At 46.1% G+C, this 16,820-nt stretch overlaps 1 protein-coding gene across 2 annotated transcripts in view; it reads left to right on the top strand.

Annotated features, from left to right (window-relative positions):
• The first annotated feature begins 15,256 nt into the window (after positions 1 to 15,256).
• Positions 15,257 to 16,820, top strand: part of UHMK1 (U2AF homology motif kinase 1) — a 52,166-nt gene continuing 50,602 nt past the window's right edge. Inside the window, exon 1 of one of the 2 annotated variants that reach the window (XM_032845501.1) lies at positions 15,257 to 15,703. In XM_032845501.1, coding sequence (XP_032701392.1) covers positions 15,436 to 15,703 — 268 coding nt within the window. In that variant the 5' untranslated portion in view covers positions 15,257 to 15,435. The remainder of the gene's footprint in view (positions 15,704 to 16,820) is intronic. The other variant, XM_032845500.1, reaches the window with a different exon arrangement.

The following is a 16,820-nucleotide window of genomic DNA, read 5'->3' as shown; positions in this document are numbered from 1 at the left end:
GCATGAATACCCACCATTGCATCAACATGGATGGAACTGGAGGGGGTTATGCTGAGTGAAATAAGTCAAGCAGAGAAAGACAATTATCATATGGTTTCACTCATATGTGGAACATGAGAAATAGAGCAGAGGACCACAGGGGAAGAGAGGAAAAACTGAATGAGAAGAAATCAGAGAGGGAGATAAACCATGAGAGACTCTGGACTCCAGGAAATAAACTAAGGGTTACAGAAGGGATGGTATTGGGGGGATGGGCTAACTGGGTGATGGGTATTAAGGAGGGCTTGTTTTGGGATGAGCCCTGGGTATTATACGCAACCAATGAATCATTGAACACTACAACAAAAACTTATGATGTACTCTATGCTGGCTAACTGAACATAATAAAAAGAAAAGAAAAGCCATGTTGTAACAATTGATTACTGATTATTATGGATTATTCATTATTATTGGTATTATATTAGTATTTACATAGACTATTTACATAGACCTATGACACACAAGTAAACTTTTGAGCTATTTAATAGGCGAACACAGGTGGTAGAGTTGACCCCACACAACATGGGTTTGAACTGTGCTGGTCCACATATATACATGATTTTTTGGTTAAAACAGCACAGTCCTACAAATCTATTTTTTCTTTCTTATGATTTCCTTAATAACATGTTCTTTCCTCTAGCTTACTTTATTGTGAGAATATCATACATAACACATACAACATACAAATTATGTGATAATTGGCCACTTGTGTTATAGGTAAGACTTCTGTTCAACAGTAGGCTATTAGTAATCAAGTTTCGGGAGAGCCAAAAGTTATGTGCAGATTTTGACTGCTTGGGGCGGAGGGTGTCAGTACCCTTAATCTTTGTGTTGTTCAAGGGTCAACTGTATATTCATTTCACTCCTTTAACTCTTTTATACGTTGGAAAATCATTTTTTTAAAGATTTTTATTTATTTGACAGACAGATCACAAGCAGGCAGAGAGGCAGGCAGAGAGAGAGAGAGAGGAGGAGGCAGGCTCCCTGCTGAGCAGAGAGCCCGACGTGAGGCTCGATCTCAGGACCCCGGGACCATGACCTGAGCCGAAGGCAGAGGCTTTAACCACTGAGCAACCCAGGCGCCCTGGAAAATCATTTTTATATGCATCGCTTTATTTTTAAATTGCAATATCTAAATAAATAAGTATTTAATAAATAAAATAAAGTAAATAAAATAAAAAAGAAATCCCTGAAGACTGAAAACAAAAATCTCGAAAGGCGCTAAGAGACTCCAGTCAAAAATAAAAGGTAAACCTGGTGAGTGTAAATTTTAGGAGAAGATAGGATTAGGAAGTTTGCTCATTAGGCAAGTAAACATTAGGTAGCTTTTTCCACCACCCCCCCTTCCACTTTCCTTTAAGTGAATAGGCTTGAGTTCTGTTGGAGCAACATGAAAGAAATGAGGTTAAAATCCTTTTCCTGCAACAATGCTTTGCTGCTGGGCTAATCACAGTAAAGTAGATCATAGTCTGTGGTGTAAAGACAGGTGAGTGGAGAGAGAAGAGTTTAGGGTATCTACTTCATCATCCACAGGTTTTACTTCCTGAGGGAACCAGATTTGTGAAGTGTATTATTTTCTTAATGCTGCTGTAACAAATTGCCACCAACTTAGTGCCTTAAAACCACACAAATTCATTATCTCAGTCTTCTTAGGTCTTAAGTCTGGCCGGCTTGACTGGGTCTCCGCTTAGCTTTTCATAAGGCCCAAATCGAGATGTCAGCCTGTGTTCCTTCTTGGAGGCCCTGGGAGGGGAGTCCATATTCTTGTTCATTCAGATGGTTGTGGAGTTCAGTTTCATGCAGTTGTGGGACTTGCCACACACTTTCTTGTTGGCTGTCAGTTGAGGACTCTTTCCAGATTCTAGAGTCATTCTGGCTTGTGACTTCTTTTGTCCATCCTCAAAATTAGCAATGGTGGGTCAAATCTCTCTCTCACACTTCAAACACTTCCTCTGCTTCCCTCCTCTGGTCTCTAATCACCAACTGTGTTCTACTTTTATGAACACTTGGGATTCCACTGGACCCATTCAACAATCTAGGATACCCTTCTTACTTTGAGGTCAACTGATCAGCAGTCAGTGTTCATTCCATCTGTGCGGTCTCTTTTGTCAGGTGACTTAACAAATATATAGGATCCAGGGCTGAGGAGGATCGTTATTGAGTTATCACATTAGGGACATGATCAAAGGAAGAGCTAGAATTGAAAGTTACCAAGGCAAATGTCAGCGACCATCAAAAGCAAAAAACAGAACTATGGTGGTTAAGTGGTCAGCTTGAGGAAATGGCAGATGTCTGCCTTGGTGCCCAGGTGTGTGACAGGGTTCTGTCTTCTCTGCCACCATTTTAGCTGTATTTCCTGTCCCTGGGTGGAAGCCCAGCCCCTGAGATGCGGAGCAGTGATATGTCCCCCGAGAGATCTCAGCAGGAAGGCAATTAATTATTGGCCATTTCTAGCTCCAGCCACAGCCCAACTGGGAATACTAGTTTCTGCCTGACATTTCTTTTTTTTTCCTTTTAATAAACAGCTAATTCTATTTTTTTTAAAGATTTTACTTATTTGACAGAGAGAGAGATCACAAGTAGGCAGAGAGGCAGGCAGAGAGAGAGAGGGAGAAGCAGGCTCCCCGCTGAGCAGAGAGCCCGATGTGGGGCTCGATCCCAGGACCCTGGGATCATGACCAGAGCCGAAGGCAGAGGCTTTAACCCACTGAGCCACCCAGGCGCCCTTAATTCTATTTTTTTAATGTGTGTGAGAGAGAGAGCACAAATGGGGGAAAGGCAGAGGGAGAGGGAGAAGCAGGCTCCCCGCGGAGCAGGGAGCCCAATGCAGGGCTCGATCCTAGGGCTCTGAGATCCTGACCTGAGCAGAAGGCAGACGCTTAACTGACTGAGCCACCCAGGCGCCCTCTGCCTGACATTCCTCAGGGCTCATGTGTGTGGCAGCAAGAGATGGTCCTGTAGAAGTTCATCTTCTGTGCTTATAAGAAACATAATTTCACAAACTGAATCAATCCCTCCTGCTGTGAATGGGAGTCTGGGGGAGCTGGTATATTTTCCCCAAAGGCTCCTGCAGGAGAGTCGGTTAATACCATCAGCTAATTTCTTGCATGTCTAGCTCTTGCTCTCATCAGACCAAAAGAAGAAAAGCAGGAAACATCAGTCTGAGGGATACCGAAAGAGTGCAGAGACACCCCCCTCTCCAAATTCTGCTCCATCCAGCCCAGAATTCCAATTTGTTAAAGAGCCCACATCACTTAAAGACCTCTAGAATATTCTCACATTTCAATGGGGCTTCACTACGTGGGGACATAAGGAACATCACTGATGACAAGCTTGGGAAGGTCTTCTCAAGGCCTTGGGAACTGGATGACTCTTTTTAAACGTGGCCCTCCAGGGTCACTGACATGGCCAGTGGGGCCAGAAATCTCCCTGAGTAGACTTCTCGTTTCCTCCCTGTATGGATTTCTTAGGGCTAATACGAGAAAGTGCCAAAAACTGGGTGGTTGAGAACAGCAGAAATTGTTTGCTCATAGAAGCTACAAGTCTGAGACCAAGGTATTGTCAGGATCATCCTCCCTCCGAAACCTGTAAGAGTCTTTCTATGTTTCTTCTAGTTTCCGGTGTTTGCCAGAAATCCTTATCATTCCTTGGCTCGTAGAAACATCACTCCAAGCTCTGCTCCTGTTACCCATGAGGTTCTCCCGGTGTTTTCCTGTGACGTTTTGCTCTTCTGTGTCTCTTCTCATCTTCCTACAGGGACCCCAGTCATACTGGCTTAAGGACCCATCCTACTCCACTATGACTTCATGTTAATTAATCTGCCAGCCATGACCTTAGTTCTATAGAAGGTCCCATTCTGACGTTCCAGGCCAGACATGAATGTTACTTCCTCTTGGCCCAATTCTTTCACCTTCTTCTTCCTCTTCTACCCCATCCCCAACCCCCCGGCTGGCTCTATCTGAAGACAAACTAGAGAAGTAAACCCCAAGGCCCTCAGAGCAACTCCAGAGCAAAGGACAGCTTCATCTCAGCACCCAAACTCACCTATAGATGGATCCTGGCTGAAGGTTGAGTGACCCCAGATGACCCATTTCTTTTTTTCAGGGGCTGGAGTTAGAAGAGTCTGCAGAACTGTCTGGAATCTTCGCTGTTTTCATTTCCTTTCATTTCTATTTCCTCTTCTTGTGGGACGGCCTAGGGAGGTCCTGTTTGTTCTTCTCATTTTCGAGACCCTGATTGCTTCAAACAGGAAGGCTAATAGGGCCTCCAGTTTCACCGGAATCCCCTGTCTTTGAGAACAAGGCCTTAGTCCTCTCATAGAGGCTCTGTGAAGGGAGGAGGAGTGATCAGACACACGGATGGATGCCAATAGGACTGGGGGGTTGGGGATGGTCTGTGTCCCAGAAAGGTCTGTCCGCAGTGATCCCTCGTCTCCGCAACCTGCACCAGGCCCACACCTGCACAGCCTGAAACCCTAAGGGCAATAATTTCCCCCACTATCCCTGCCTGGAAGCCTTGTGCAGGTAACTTCCCCTTCTAGCATGTCCGGGACCCTGGAGAAATGTTCTGAGAAGGCATGGAAAGTGCTGCGAAAGGGACACACACACACACACATGCACACACACACCCTCCACACCACACAACTGCCTCTGCCCTCTCCCTGTCTCCTCTTCTTCAGGTTTCTAAGCAGCTGAAGGTACTTACTGTCCAGGGATGTGGATTCTCTGGGGAAAAGTGCTTTTATTCCTCATGATCCTGGGTGTCTTAGGAATTTGGCATATCCAAGCATGGTGCCATTTTAAAATATAGTGTATTAAAAGGAAAGTGAGATTCAGTAAGGCTCACAGATTGGGAGATGACTGCTGTTGGAGAAAAGCTTATTACCGTTTCCAAGGGGAGGGGTCATCCCACTCCATGGGAGACAGAGAGGCGGGACACATGGAAAAGTACTGTGGTAGGTCAAGGGGCGGCAGAAAGGGAGGAACCCCCGGCCTGAGCCTCCATCCCGGTTTCCCTGGGAGAGGACAGGCAAGGCAGGACAGCAGGTTTGGGATTGGCTAGTTTAAAGGATATCAGCGGCTCTGAGGCAAAAGAGTTGTGGCCAGTTGCCTGATACCTGGCCCTGGGTCCACAGGGCTGAGGTGAGATCAAGGAGAGGGTAGAGGGGGAGTGGGTTCTGGATTGGTTGGCTTGTATTTGAAAAGCACGGCAAGCTGTTTTCCTACATGAAGGAGTTGGCTAGTCCTGAGAGGGGCCGTCCCTCCAGGGTCGGCAAGGCCCCCAAGGTCAAAATATCAGAATACACAGAATGTGTCTTGGTTCCATAGGGCTGCTATAACAAAAATGCCATGGACTGGGTGGACTTCATTTATTTCTCATAGATCTGAAGTCTGGAGGGCTAGGATCAGGGTGCTGGCATGTTCAGTGTCGTGTGAAAGTCCGCTTCCTGATTTACAGACAGCAGCCTTCTTGACGTGTCCTCACAAGGCAGAAGGAGTGAGAGTTCTCTGGGGTCTCTTCTATAAGGCGCGGCAATCACACTCCTCACCCCCACCTAACCGAACCAACCTCCCACAGGCCCCAACTCCTGATACCATCCCCTGAGGAATTAGGATTTCAACATGTGACTTTGGGGGGACACAAACATTCCATCCACAACTATACTATGACGTGTGCTGGTTTGCAAGATGGCCACTGTGGTTTGCTTCCCCTCCTGTGGGAGAAAGCCATTCCCCCCCCTGAGAGGAGAAATCCATTCCCCTGCTGTTTTAGAATATGAGCTGGTATGTGGTTGCTCTGACAACAAAATGCAGTCAAAGTAACATGCGGTGACTTCTGAAGCTAGATCATAAGAAGCTTTGCAGCTCCCAACTAGATCTCTTGGAATATTTGCTCAGGAAGTAACTAGTCACTGTGAAACAGTTTGGCTGTCCTGAGGCTGTCATACTGCGAGGGAGCCCATCTGAGTCACTGGGAGACATCTTAGCCCCAGCTGTTCCCAACATCTGAGGTGCCAGACAGAAGACAGAAGATGAAGCCTTCCTCACCTGCCATCTCATTGCGACCATATGAGGCACCCGAAGGAGGAACTGCCCATCGACCCTCAGAACCACCAGAAGTAATAGTTACATTGTTGTTTTAAACCCCTAACTCTTAGAGTGGTTATGAAGCAAGAAATAATTGAAACATGATAGGAATCACGTGACATGTAGCACATTCTCGTGGATGCGGCATACACTATTTATTGCCTATGCAATAACTCTTCTCCCTTCTTCCTTCCTAACAGAAACTTGATTTTTTAAAAAGGATTTTATTTATTTTATTTGAGAGAGAGAGAAAAAACACTCCTCGCAGAGCCAGACACAGGGCTAGATCTCACGACCCTGAGACCATGACCTGAGCCAGAATCAAGAGTCGGACGCTAAACCAACTGAGCCACCAGGTGTCCCAGAAACCTGATTTTGTTCAAAGAAGCAATAGGCAGATCCCAGGGGATGAATCATGCCTGGTTGAAATCAAGTTCAGTAATAGCTTTCTTTTATCGGCGATTAGTTCCTAAGTTGGTTTTGGCCAATTAGATAATAATATTTCGTTTCTTGACAAAAGGAGACTTTTGACAGAGTAGTCACTGACTGCCATGGCCATATCCCTCCTGCCTGCTTCTGAATGCTCTCACGGAAGATGTGCCTAGAGCTGTAGCAGGCATTTGCCCCTGAGAGGCAACAAGCCTGAGGGCAAAACGAATCCACTGAAAACACCCAAGGGGGCATGGAAAGATACTCTCTTTGAGCAACTGAACCAAGGTCAGCAGTCACTTTTACAAAATTATTTATAATAAATATCATAAAATTTTTATCTTCCTTGATCCACAGTCTTCAGAATTTTTGTTTCTTGATCTGACGTCATTCTTTATGATGCATTCTGATTCCTATAATTTCAGTTCAGCATGTACTATTGCATAGTTTAAACTGTTTTTAAGATCTTCTAACGTCTATATATTTGTTCAGTAATTTGCGCTAAGGTAAGCTGACCCTAAAAAACTAGTCACTGTGGGGAAGAAACCAGTGAAGGTGGAGTAGTATGGACAAGGTCTTTCAGTGTGATAAAAATACTGTTAACTTGGATGGGGTGTCTGGGTGGCTCAGTCGGCTAAGCCTCTGCCTTCAGCTCAGGTCATGATCCCAGGGTCCTGGGATTGAGCCCCACCCCGAGTTGGGCTCCCTGCTCAAGGAGGAGTCTGTCCTTCTCCCTCTGTCCTTCTCCCTCTGCCCCTTCCCCCCTCCACTTGTGCGCTCAGTCTCTCTCTCCTAAATACATAAATAAAATCTTAAAAAAAAATACTGTAGAAAGGACTCTACTAAATCCCGCAGATAATAATGACAAAAGACAAAGCAACCTTAAAGCAAATCCACATTGTAGGACTTGTGGATATATGATCTCTAGATACGTATAATCCCACTTTCCTTCTATTTCTGTGGGAAAACAAGTCTCAAAAATAATATGACTTTTAAATTATGAAAGTCTTATCACCATAAATCTGTTGCATATATATATAATAAATTCAAAATTAAGATTAGCTAAAATATGCTTTAAATGCTCAGAGACTATAAAGAGTACTTAAAATATGTAAAAATATTCAGGAAGGAATAATCTGTTCTATCGCTATGAAATAGGCCAAATTTTGTGATATTCATTAGAAACATTAAATCTGGATTCAAGAGGCAAAAAGAAGTAAAAAGTTATTACACTTACGTCAGTAGGGAAAAAAGCAAATCAAGGGGTCTTGTGTTTCAAGAAATGAGGGAAGTCAGGCTATATCTAGAAATGGTTACTGCTATTTCTCATTAGGCTTCGCAGGTTGGGGGGCGCCTGGGTGGCTCGTCATTAAGTGTCTGCCTTTGGCTCAGATCATGATCCCAGAGTCCTAGGATCAGGCTCCCTGCTCAGCAGGAAGCCTGCTTCTCCCAGTCCCACTCCCGCTGCCTGTGTTCCCTCTCTCACTGTCTGTCTCTCTCTGTCAAGTAAATAAATAATATCTTTTTTAAAAAAGGATTTGCAGGGTTTGGTGGGGTTTGGTGTAATGCAAATCTACCATTTTCCACTGCACACCAATCAGGTTTCTTTGCCTAAATCCCATCAGTTCTTTATTTTATTTATTTTTAAAGATTTATTTATTTATTTATTTGGCAGAGAGAGTGAGAACAAACAGGGGGAGCAGGAGAGGGAGAAGCAGGCTTCCCTCTGAACAGGGAGCCTGATGTGGGACCAAAGAAAAAAAGAAAAAAGAAAGAAAGAAAATATACATTGTGGCAATTAAAAATGCTATGGATAAAGATGAAAGCAACACAAAGGTAAGAGGAAAGCCTGGGAAGTAGGGAATTGCTGATTTGTATCAGGCTGGTCTCAGGAAAGTTCTCACCCATTCAGTGACATTTGGGCAGGAACCTGAAAGAAAAGGCAAGTGAGCCATATGGATGTCTGAGGAAAGATGGTTCTAGGCAGAGTGCTCCGTGAGTTTCCTTGCTGAAGAAAACAGACACTTGTTGTGTTTGAGGAACATTTGAGAGAATGGTGTGTTGGAGCCAGAGTGGATGAGGGGGACAGTGGGAGGAGCGGAGATTGGAGAGGTCAGATGGGGTCTCAATCATGTGAAGTTTTCTGATCCATTTTATGGGTTTTTTTGCTTTAATTCTGAGTGAGACAAGAGAGCAAAGGCATGGGCGGACATGGCGTCTGCTCTAACTCAATCATTGGCCATAATGTTGAGAGTAGATTCTTGGAGGGCAAGAGTGGAAACAAGGGACCAGGTGGGGGGTTGTTTCAATCATCTGGGCAGGAGGCAGTGGGGGCTCAGCCCAGGGAAGAAAAAAAAGAAATAGCTAGAATCTGAGTATGTTTTGAGGGTCGGAAAAAGAGAGGAATCAAGGGTGACCTTAGGGTTTTGGGGCTGAGCATCTGGAAGGACCAAGTTTCCATTAACTGAGCCGGAAAAGAATGTGGAGAAAGCCAGCTGGGGAAAGGGATCGGGAGTGTAGTTGGATATATGCTGAGTTTGAGGTACTCACAAAATGCTGACATTGACATGCCCCAGTCAGAATTCCCAGGACGAATAGCTCTTGGGGCCAGTCGACAGGGGGTGCGGAGACAAACCCCCGCCCCTAGTCTCTCCCCAACCATGAGTCTAGTGCAGAACTGCTAATGAAGGTTGTCACAGAGCCCATCTCAAATCCCACTAAGAGACAGACAGGGGCTGTTCCGTTTAAACCCACCCTCCTCTCCAGCATGCTTCTCAGTGAATTTATTTTTTTCTTTCCACCTCTACCTCTCCCCTCCTTCTATGATGATGTCCTGACACCTTAATGGAAAAGCTTGGGGTCATGGGTGCTTTGCCGTTCATCAGCTCACTCCCCCAGAGTCACCATCTTGGGACTCTCTTCAGTCTCACGGGACAAGTTTCCCCCAGTGTTCTAAGCGAAGTCCTTCACCTTGCAGAGGGAGAGGGGTCTGCTTCTCTCACCACGCTGTGAGTTCTTTGTTAAGGAAAATCTAATCGTTCTTTTTTTTTTTTTTTAAGATTTTATTTGTTTATTTGAGAAAGAGCTAGCGAGAGCACAAGTGGGGGTAGGGGTGGCGGGGGGGAGGGGTAGAAGGAGAGGGAGCAGACGCAGGGCTCCATCCCAGGACCTGGGGATCATGGCCTGAGCTGAAGACGCTTAACCCACGGAGCCACCAGGTGCCCCCAGTCTAATGGTTCTTTATAAATATTTTTTGAAATAATGGATATGTGAATGAAGGGTTTCAAGCCATTGGGCCTTCCAGCTTTCTGGATTTGGGCCCCAGAGTCCCCTCTGTGAAGGTCCAGACTGGACTGATTTTCATTCGTGCCTTGAGGAATAAGTTTTTCCACTCTTTCCCCCTATAATATTCAGGACCTACTTTTCGCACAAGAGCGAGTCGGAGGCAGCTGTGAGGTGTTATGTGAGGCCTCCACACCTGCCTCTCTGTGGGAATCGGATGCTCATACCAGGCTGTGTGGCTTTCCAACTCCATGCACACATACCACCGTGTGTGTGTGTGTGTGTGTGTGTGTGTGTGTGTGTGTTTCCTGGCAGAAGTGGAAAGAGCAAAGAATTGGAAAAACCATAACTAACCACAGGCATGTCTGTGATGCTCCCCCTTCCTTTCCATGCCTTTTTGATGTATTCCTCCGGCTTTCCATCCTGGAGCAGATAGAAGGAAAAGGCAGCACCGTCCAGTTTCGCCCTTCTTTTGGGACGATGGCCGCAGAGGGTGCGACCGGGCTGCAGATAGGAAACAGTACTTTTGTACAGTTCCTATAAAGAGCTCATTGTCCTTCAAAGGGCGCTCACCATGGAACAGCTCACAGTAAGTTCTCTGTCAACTCAGTTTCCATAGTTTCTCACAATAATGTTTTCCTTTCGGTCCCAGATTCGTCATTGTCTCCCCGGCCCCTGTACCCCTCCCTGGGCTCTGAGGCTGCAGCCCTGTCAATGGACCTGCCCGGCCCTCCTGTGTCCTTTGGGGAAGGACAGGGATCCTGGGATTAGACCCAGTGGGTGAGCCGCCCCCTTTACAGCCTTGAGAGAAAAGCCTCCCTCTCCCCCTTGTACCCTGAGTGTGGGGGCCTCTTTCGGCGCTCTGGGACTGGCCTCCAGGCTGCAATGTGTCCGTGCAACAACAGAGGGCACCAGTGCACTCTCTGAAGAACACTCCCAGCTCCTCCCCGAGTCCCCAGGGTCGTTTCAAATTCAGCCTTCCGGAGGTGTTGGAATCCCCTGAGGTAGTCCGCCCACGCTGACTTCCTAGATGCACTTCCTGCACCACCTGTTACCTCCTCTTTCCGAAGGGCTGTAGACTGGTAGGGGGAAAGGAAATCGGATTCAGGTCCCTTAGATAGCACAAGGGGACAGGATACCTGAAGGAAAGATTTAGAAGTAGTGGCAAGGGACACAATTAGTCATCTGTGGCATCTCTGCAGTCCCCTGAGGAGGATTCAAGGTAAGGTTTTATTTTGTTCTGATGGGCTAAGTCCAAGTATGGAAATATAGAAATAAGTGAGGCGCGACTGAATCATGATCCTAGGCTCAGGTCATGACCTCAGGGGCCTGGGATCAAGCTCCCCATTAGCCTCCCATGCTCAGCGGGGAGTCTGCTTTTCCCTCTCCCTCTGACCCTGTCCCCTCCTTGTGCTTTCATGTGTTCTCTCTTTCCAATGAATAAATTTAAAATATTTTTTTAAAAATTAAAAAACAAATAAGTGAAAGTAACAGGGGAGCAGGAGGCTAGTCAAAGACAAAGCACATGGTGACACCCCACCCCCACCCCTGCAACCACCACGCTACATTCCTGGATGGCATGTGTGACATTCCTCCAGCAGATTTCAACTATTAGCTTGATAGGAGCAAGTCCTTCAGTATCCTGAGGGTCTTCCTTTGCCTATGAAGTCCTTTTGGACGCTCCCTTTCTCCTTACCTCCGCCAACCCCATGGCACATAACCAATCAGTCATCCCTCCCAACTCCAGTGCAGCTCTTTCTGCCCAAGGGTCCTGACATCTCAAGAACTCCTGGCCTTCTGCTGCGCACCTCACCTACATTCAACACTACATCAAAGGGAACAAATCTTACCGAGAACCCACCATGTGTCATGAGACAATCCACATTTGTTGTTTTACTTCATTATAACAAAACAGATCTTCCATCCCCTTTTAGAATTAGCCAAAGAAACTAGGACCAAGAGAGTTTGGTTCCTTTACTTGTGGTCACATAGACATCAGTGGGAGATTGAAATTAGGTCCGACTCTGAAGCCAGGGCTTGCTCTCCAGACCTACAGGGAAAGCATCCAAAAACCTGGTTCGGCTTCTTTCTAAAGACGGGAAATGATCTTTGTGACTGACCACCAACTGGCTCACTTACCTGAAAGGTGTAGAGGAAGGGAATAAGAACAAAGTCTCTTAAAATAGGTATTTACAATGACCAAGAAGAAATAGATTCTCTATAGGAATTCTCAGTAGCCAAAGCTTATGTCAACCATTGCGCCTTAGTTCAAGCTGCCATAGTGAATTACCATAGACCAGGAGGCTGAAACAACAAACATTTATTTCTCATGATCTTGGGGGATGGATTCTGAGATCACAGTGCCAGCACAGTCAGGTTCTTGGTGAAGGTTCTCTTCTTACTTCCAGATAGCCCCTTTCTCCTAGTGTCTTCAATGGTGGGGAGCAGAGGGAGGAAACAAGCTCTCTGGTATCTCTCCCTCTTCTTTTTAGAGAGAGATAGGGTGTGTACACATGAGAGAGGTGGAGGAAGGAAGAGGGTGAGGGAGAGAATGTCAGGCAGACTTCTTGCTGATCATGGAGCCCCACATGGGGCTGGATCTCACGACCTTGAAATCATGATCTGAGATGAAAACAAGAGTCAGACACTCAACTGACTGTGCCAACCAGGTGCCCCTTTCTCTGGTATCTCTTTTTAAAAAAGGGATTATTCCCCTCATGAGAATTCCACTCTAAAGTCTTAATTACCTCCCCTACCCTCACTTCCAAATATTATCATATGAGGGATTAGGGTTCCAACATATTAATTTTTTGGAAGGGGTGACACAAATCCATAGCACATTGTGAAGAGATACTCTTCAGGAGAGAAGAAAGAATGGGTTGGAGAGGGGCAGTGGATTCCTCCCAGTTAAAAATTGGAATTCCAAGTGATTCCCCGTTATATCCTGGCCAGGTGAAATGAAGAGGATCTAAGCAGAAAGACAACAGGAGTGAGGGAAACTAAAGGGAAAAGGGAAATCTACCAAGTGCTCTTGCAAGAATACTTACAGGAGAGAAAATAAAAATATCTAATAAAAGTATGAAAAAGTATACTCTAAAAAGAACAAAAATTATCAAAATACCATGTTTTGCTTATAAAATTGAAAAGAAAATTTTAGTAACAATGTTTTATATTGATATGGGTGTTGTAAGTCCTATATTCTTTGACTGCTAATTACGGCACAGATGTATGCAACTAGTCTACAAAGCAATTTTGTAATGATGTTAAATTTTGCAGACATTAGTTAAATATCTGTTCCTTTCTAGTTCATAGTTTTTTATTGCTACATTTAAAAATTACTTCAAAACTTAGCAACTGGAAACAATAATAAATATTTATTGTCACATATAATTTCTGCTGAACTGAATTCAGAATGGCTTAGATGGGAGGTTCTAGCTTAGGGGTCTTTCATGAGTTTGCAGTCAAGTTTTCAGCCAGAGCTACAGTCATCTGAAGGCCTCACTGGACTGGAAAAACCACTTCTAAGATGGCACGTGGTTGCTGGCGGGAGGCTTCAGTTCCTTAATACCGCCCTATGGAGAAATCTAGAGGGTCTCCATGACATGGCAGCTAGCTTCCCAAAAAACAAAGGATCAGATAGCAAGGTAGAAGCTGCAATATCTTTTATGACCCAGGAAGTCACACCCCATCATTTCCATAATATCCTATTGGTTACAGAGGTCAGCACTGCTCAAGGTGAAAGGAGCTATGAACACTAGGAGACAAGGATCATTTGGGGCCATTTTGGAGACTGGCACCTGAGTTGCTACTTTCATGCTTGAAAGATTTGGATTTTCAAGAGCTCAATGATTAAAATGTAGGCCAGACCTTCTGTTAAGGGGATTCCAAAGTATATTTGTTTTGGGTTGTTCTTGGTACCACTTTTGAAGGTGGCTCAATTATACAATTTAGTTCCTTTACCTTGTTTGTCAGCAAGGGAGCAATGGGAAGACATCTTGGAAAATTACAAAGAAATCAAGCTTCACAGGAGATTGGTTTCAAACTGCTAACTTCTGATTGTAGCATTCAGGAGAAGGGCTTATATGTAACCAAGATATGGATTTTAACAATGGTTGTTTTTCACAGGGAGGACCTTGTCACCTTCTACAAGTTCAGCATTTATTCTCTCTCTGATTATAATATGCTCTTTCAACAGGATAGACTGGAACAAGATGCTTTTTACTCACACTTTTCTAAGATGTGAATTGCTCAGAGTTCTTCTACAGAGTCCTAGCAATTTATCTGTACTCCTTTAGAACAATTTTTACCTTGACTCCTTGGATCCTATTGATATACATGTCTAATTCAATCTTTCCATTAAAGTTACTTGAAATCCATGTTCATTTCTATTTCGTCTCTTTTCTCAATTCAGGACCTAATTTCTCTCCCTGCTCTCCAGTTTCCCCACTTTGCCTTCCTTTTATACGATCAGATAAACGCCTGTGCTCATTGCCTTAGAAGAGCCTATGAATTTTATTCGATTTTTGTATTCCAAAAGCCCAAGCTCTTGGGAGACTCGTATTGCTTGTTAGAAATCGCTGGAAAATGCACAGAGCTCTCCCTGCTCCAGACCCGGAGAGGGCCATGTAGACAGAAAGAAGGCACATCTCAGCAACCAGACGAGCAACCAGACGAGCTGATGACCCAGGATACCGAAGAGCAGATGGTTCCTTTGCCTCTCCATTTTGCACCACAGAAGTTACCCCAGCTGCCCAGGAAGTTAGGCAAAACCCGTGGAAAAGCGAATGGGGGCAAACTGTCTGAAACTAAGTTTCTGCCACCCCATCTGAATGGAGCTTGAATCGCAGAAAAATAAGGAAGGCTACATTTATTGCACATCCCAGTTTGTGGATCGGGATTCTTCTCTGCTACCTCTGTTGCTCAGTAAACGTTTATTAAATGAGCAAAAGAACTGAACGAATACATGAAACATACAAATTTGTAAAAGGTCCACGTTCACCCAGGGCGCATGCATTCTGATAAGGCTAAGTGGACTCAGGAGCACAGAGGCTGGGCTTCCAGAATTACGGCTGCTGGCAGCCCCCTGGCGAGGGGGTGGCCCCGGTGGCGAACCCCCTCCTGCAGTAACTGGGCTACTTCCCTTGGGGATACCATCTAGGGGAAATGCAGGCTGGGCTTCATTCTCCTAGGTTCCCAGTGGTGAGGGACGCGCCTCACAAGAAAGAGGACCAGTCTTAGTTTCTGGTAACGTTTGATAAAGCACTTTGCCTTGGCCTTAAGCAGGACGCACTCCAACGAGCGCTCACGCTCTCGGGGCTTTTTTCTAAAAGCAACACCTGCTGTCAGCTCTAGGCCCGCCCCTTCTGGGCCCGCCTCCTCGGGCCCGCAGGATTGGCTCTTCCTCCACTTCCGGCTTCTGGACCCGGGTGCACTCGGTTTCCGGTGTCATGGCACCCTGAGGTCCCGGCAGTCGGAGAGGCGGCGGCAGGCACCTCCCTGCGGAGCCGCTGGTCCCGCAGGCGGGGATGTGACCGCGGGCCCGGCCGGCCTGCCCCGGGCGTCGCTTCAGCTCCCGCGCCAGTGCCCTCCGTCCACACCGATGGCGGGATCCGGCTGCGCGTGGGGCGCGGAGCCGCCGCGGTTTCTGGAAGCCTTCGGGCGGCTGTGGCAGGTACAGAGCCGCCTGGGGAGCGGCTCCTCGGCCTCGGTGTACCGGGTGCGCTGCTGCGGCACTCCCGGCTCGCCCCCCGGCGCCCTCAAGCAGTTCTTGCCGCCAGGAACCACGGGCGCTGCGGCCTCGGCCGCGGAGTATGGCTTCCGCAAAGAGAGGGCGGCGCTGGAGCAGTTGCAGGGTCACAGGAACATCGGTAATGCCGCTGCCTCCGTTCTCTTCTTGCCCAGGACCCGGCCCAGCCGTACACCCCCTCTCAGCCTGGCGTTTCGGGTCCTGTCCTTAAGTCGGCGGGGGGGGGGGGGGGGGACTTGGGGGGGGCCCCCCCCCCCCCGCCCCATCGCCCCCCCCCCCCCCCCCCCCCCCCCCCCCCCCCCGGCCGGGGGGTGGGGGTGGGGGCCTTGGGGGGGGGGGGGGGGGGGGGGAAGACTTGGGTCTGGCCCTCTCGTCGTCGCCCGATCCAGGCCCCTTTCCCATCCCCCTTCACTCCGTCTGCAGTAGGGTGGAGGTGGTGGTCTGCTTTGCCCAGTGTCACGTAATAGATGCTCAGTTAAGTTCTGTTTTGCATCGGAGAATGCAGCACTTATTAGCATAGGGTTATCTTTTTTAAGAAAAGAGGCATATCTTGTCTAGATTTGTTATTTCTTGTATGGAAATTCTGAATCTTTGCATATCAGTGGAAAAATGAGAAATCCTTCTGGGGCTTGTGATAATGCTAATAACTCGTACAGATGTTATCTGATACATATTTGGTATGGATTTGGGGGAAATGACTCAGTATTCACATAGGAGTCCTCTGGAAGTGTGGAAATTAGGAACACTTTATACCTTTACCCTGGTAAGACTATGTTACATGATATAGATATTCACAGTATAAGATATATGGTTACTGATGATTGATTTATGAAAAGTCTTCACTGTCATTACACTGAGTTTATAGTTATAGCTTTGGCTAATAAAGAAATGTCTTTCTTCCTGACAAGCATAATCTGTGTGTAATTTGAAGAGTTGCTTTTTTTATTTTACCACTTTAGAGAAGAATTTCTTAACCACTAGTGTTGACTTTTTTTTTTTTTTAAGCTTGCTAAATGATGTATATAACCCTGGTAATTTAAGAGTGAAAATGTTTTTTTTTTTTTTCTCTTCAGTTTTTGCAAGCTTGAGGACTTGTTGAATCCCTGCAAGACTTAGTTAAATTGTCATCTTGAAAGACTTAATCTTGTAATATTTATTTACTTATTTTCCCCCTCTTTTTAATATTTAGATTATAGAATGCTATTTTGGATCAAGAACCAATTTCCAATTTTGTTTTT

This window comes from Lontra canadensis, unplaced genomic scaffold (genome assembly GCF_010015895.1).
Source record: "Lontra canadensis isolate GAN:19392208 unplaced genomic scaffold, GSC_riverotter_1.0 scaffold164, whole genome shotgun sequence".
Lineage (NCBI taxonomy): Eukaryota > Metazoa > Chordata > Mammalia > Carnivora > Mustelidae > Lontra > Lontra canadensis.
The sequence above is the reverse complement of the archived record's forward strand: the minus strand, read 5'-3'. Positions and strand labels throughout refer to the sequence as shown.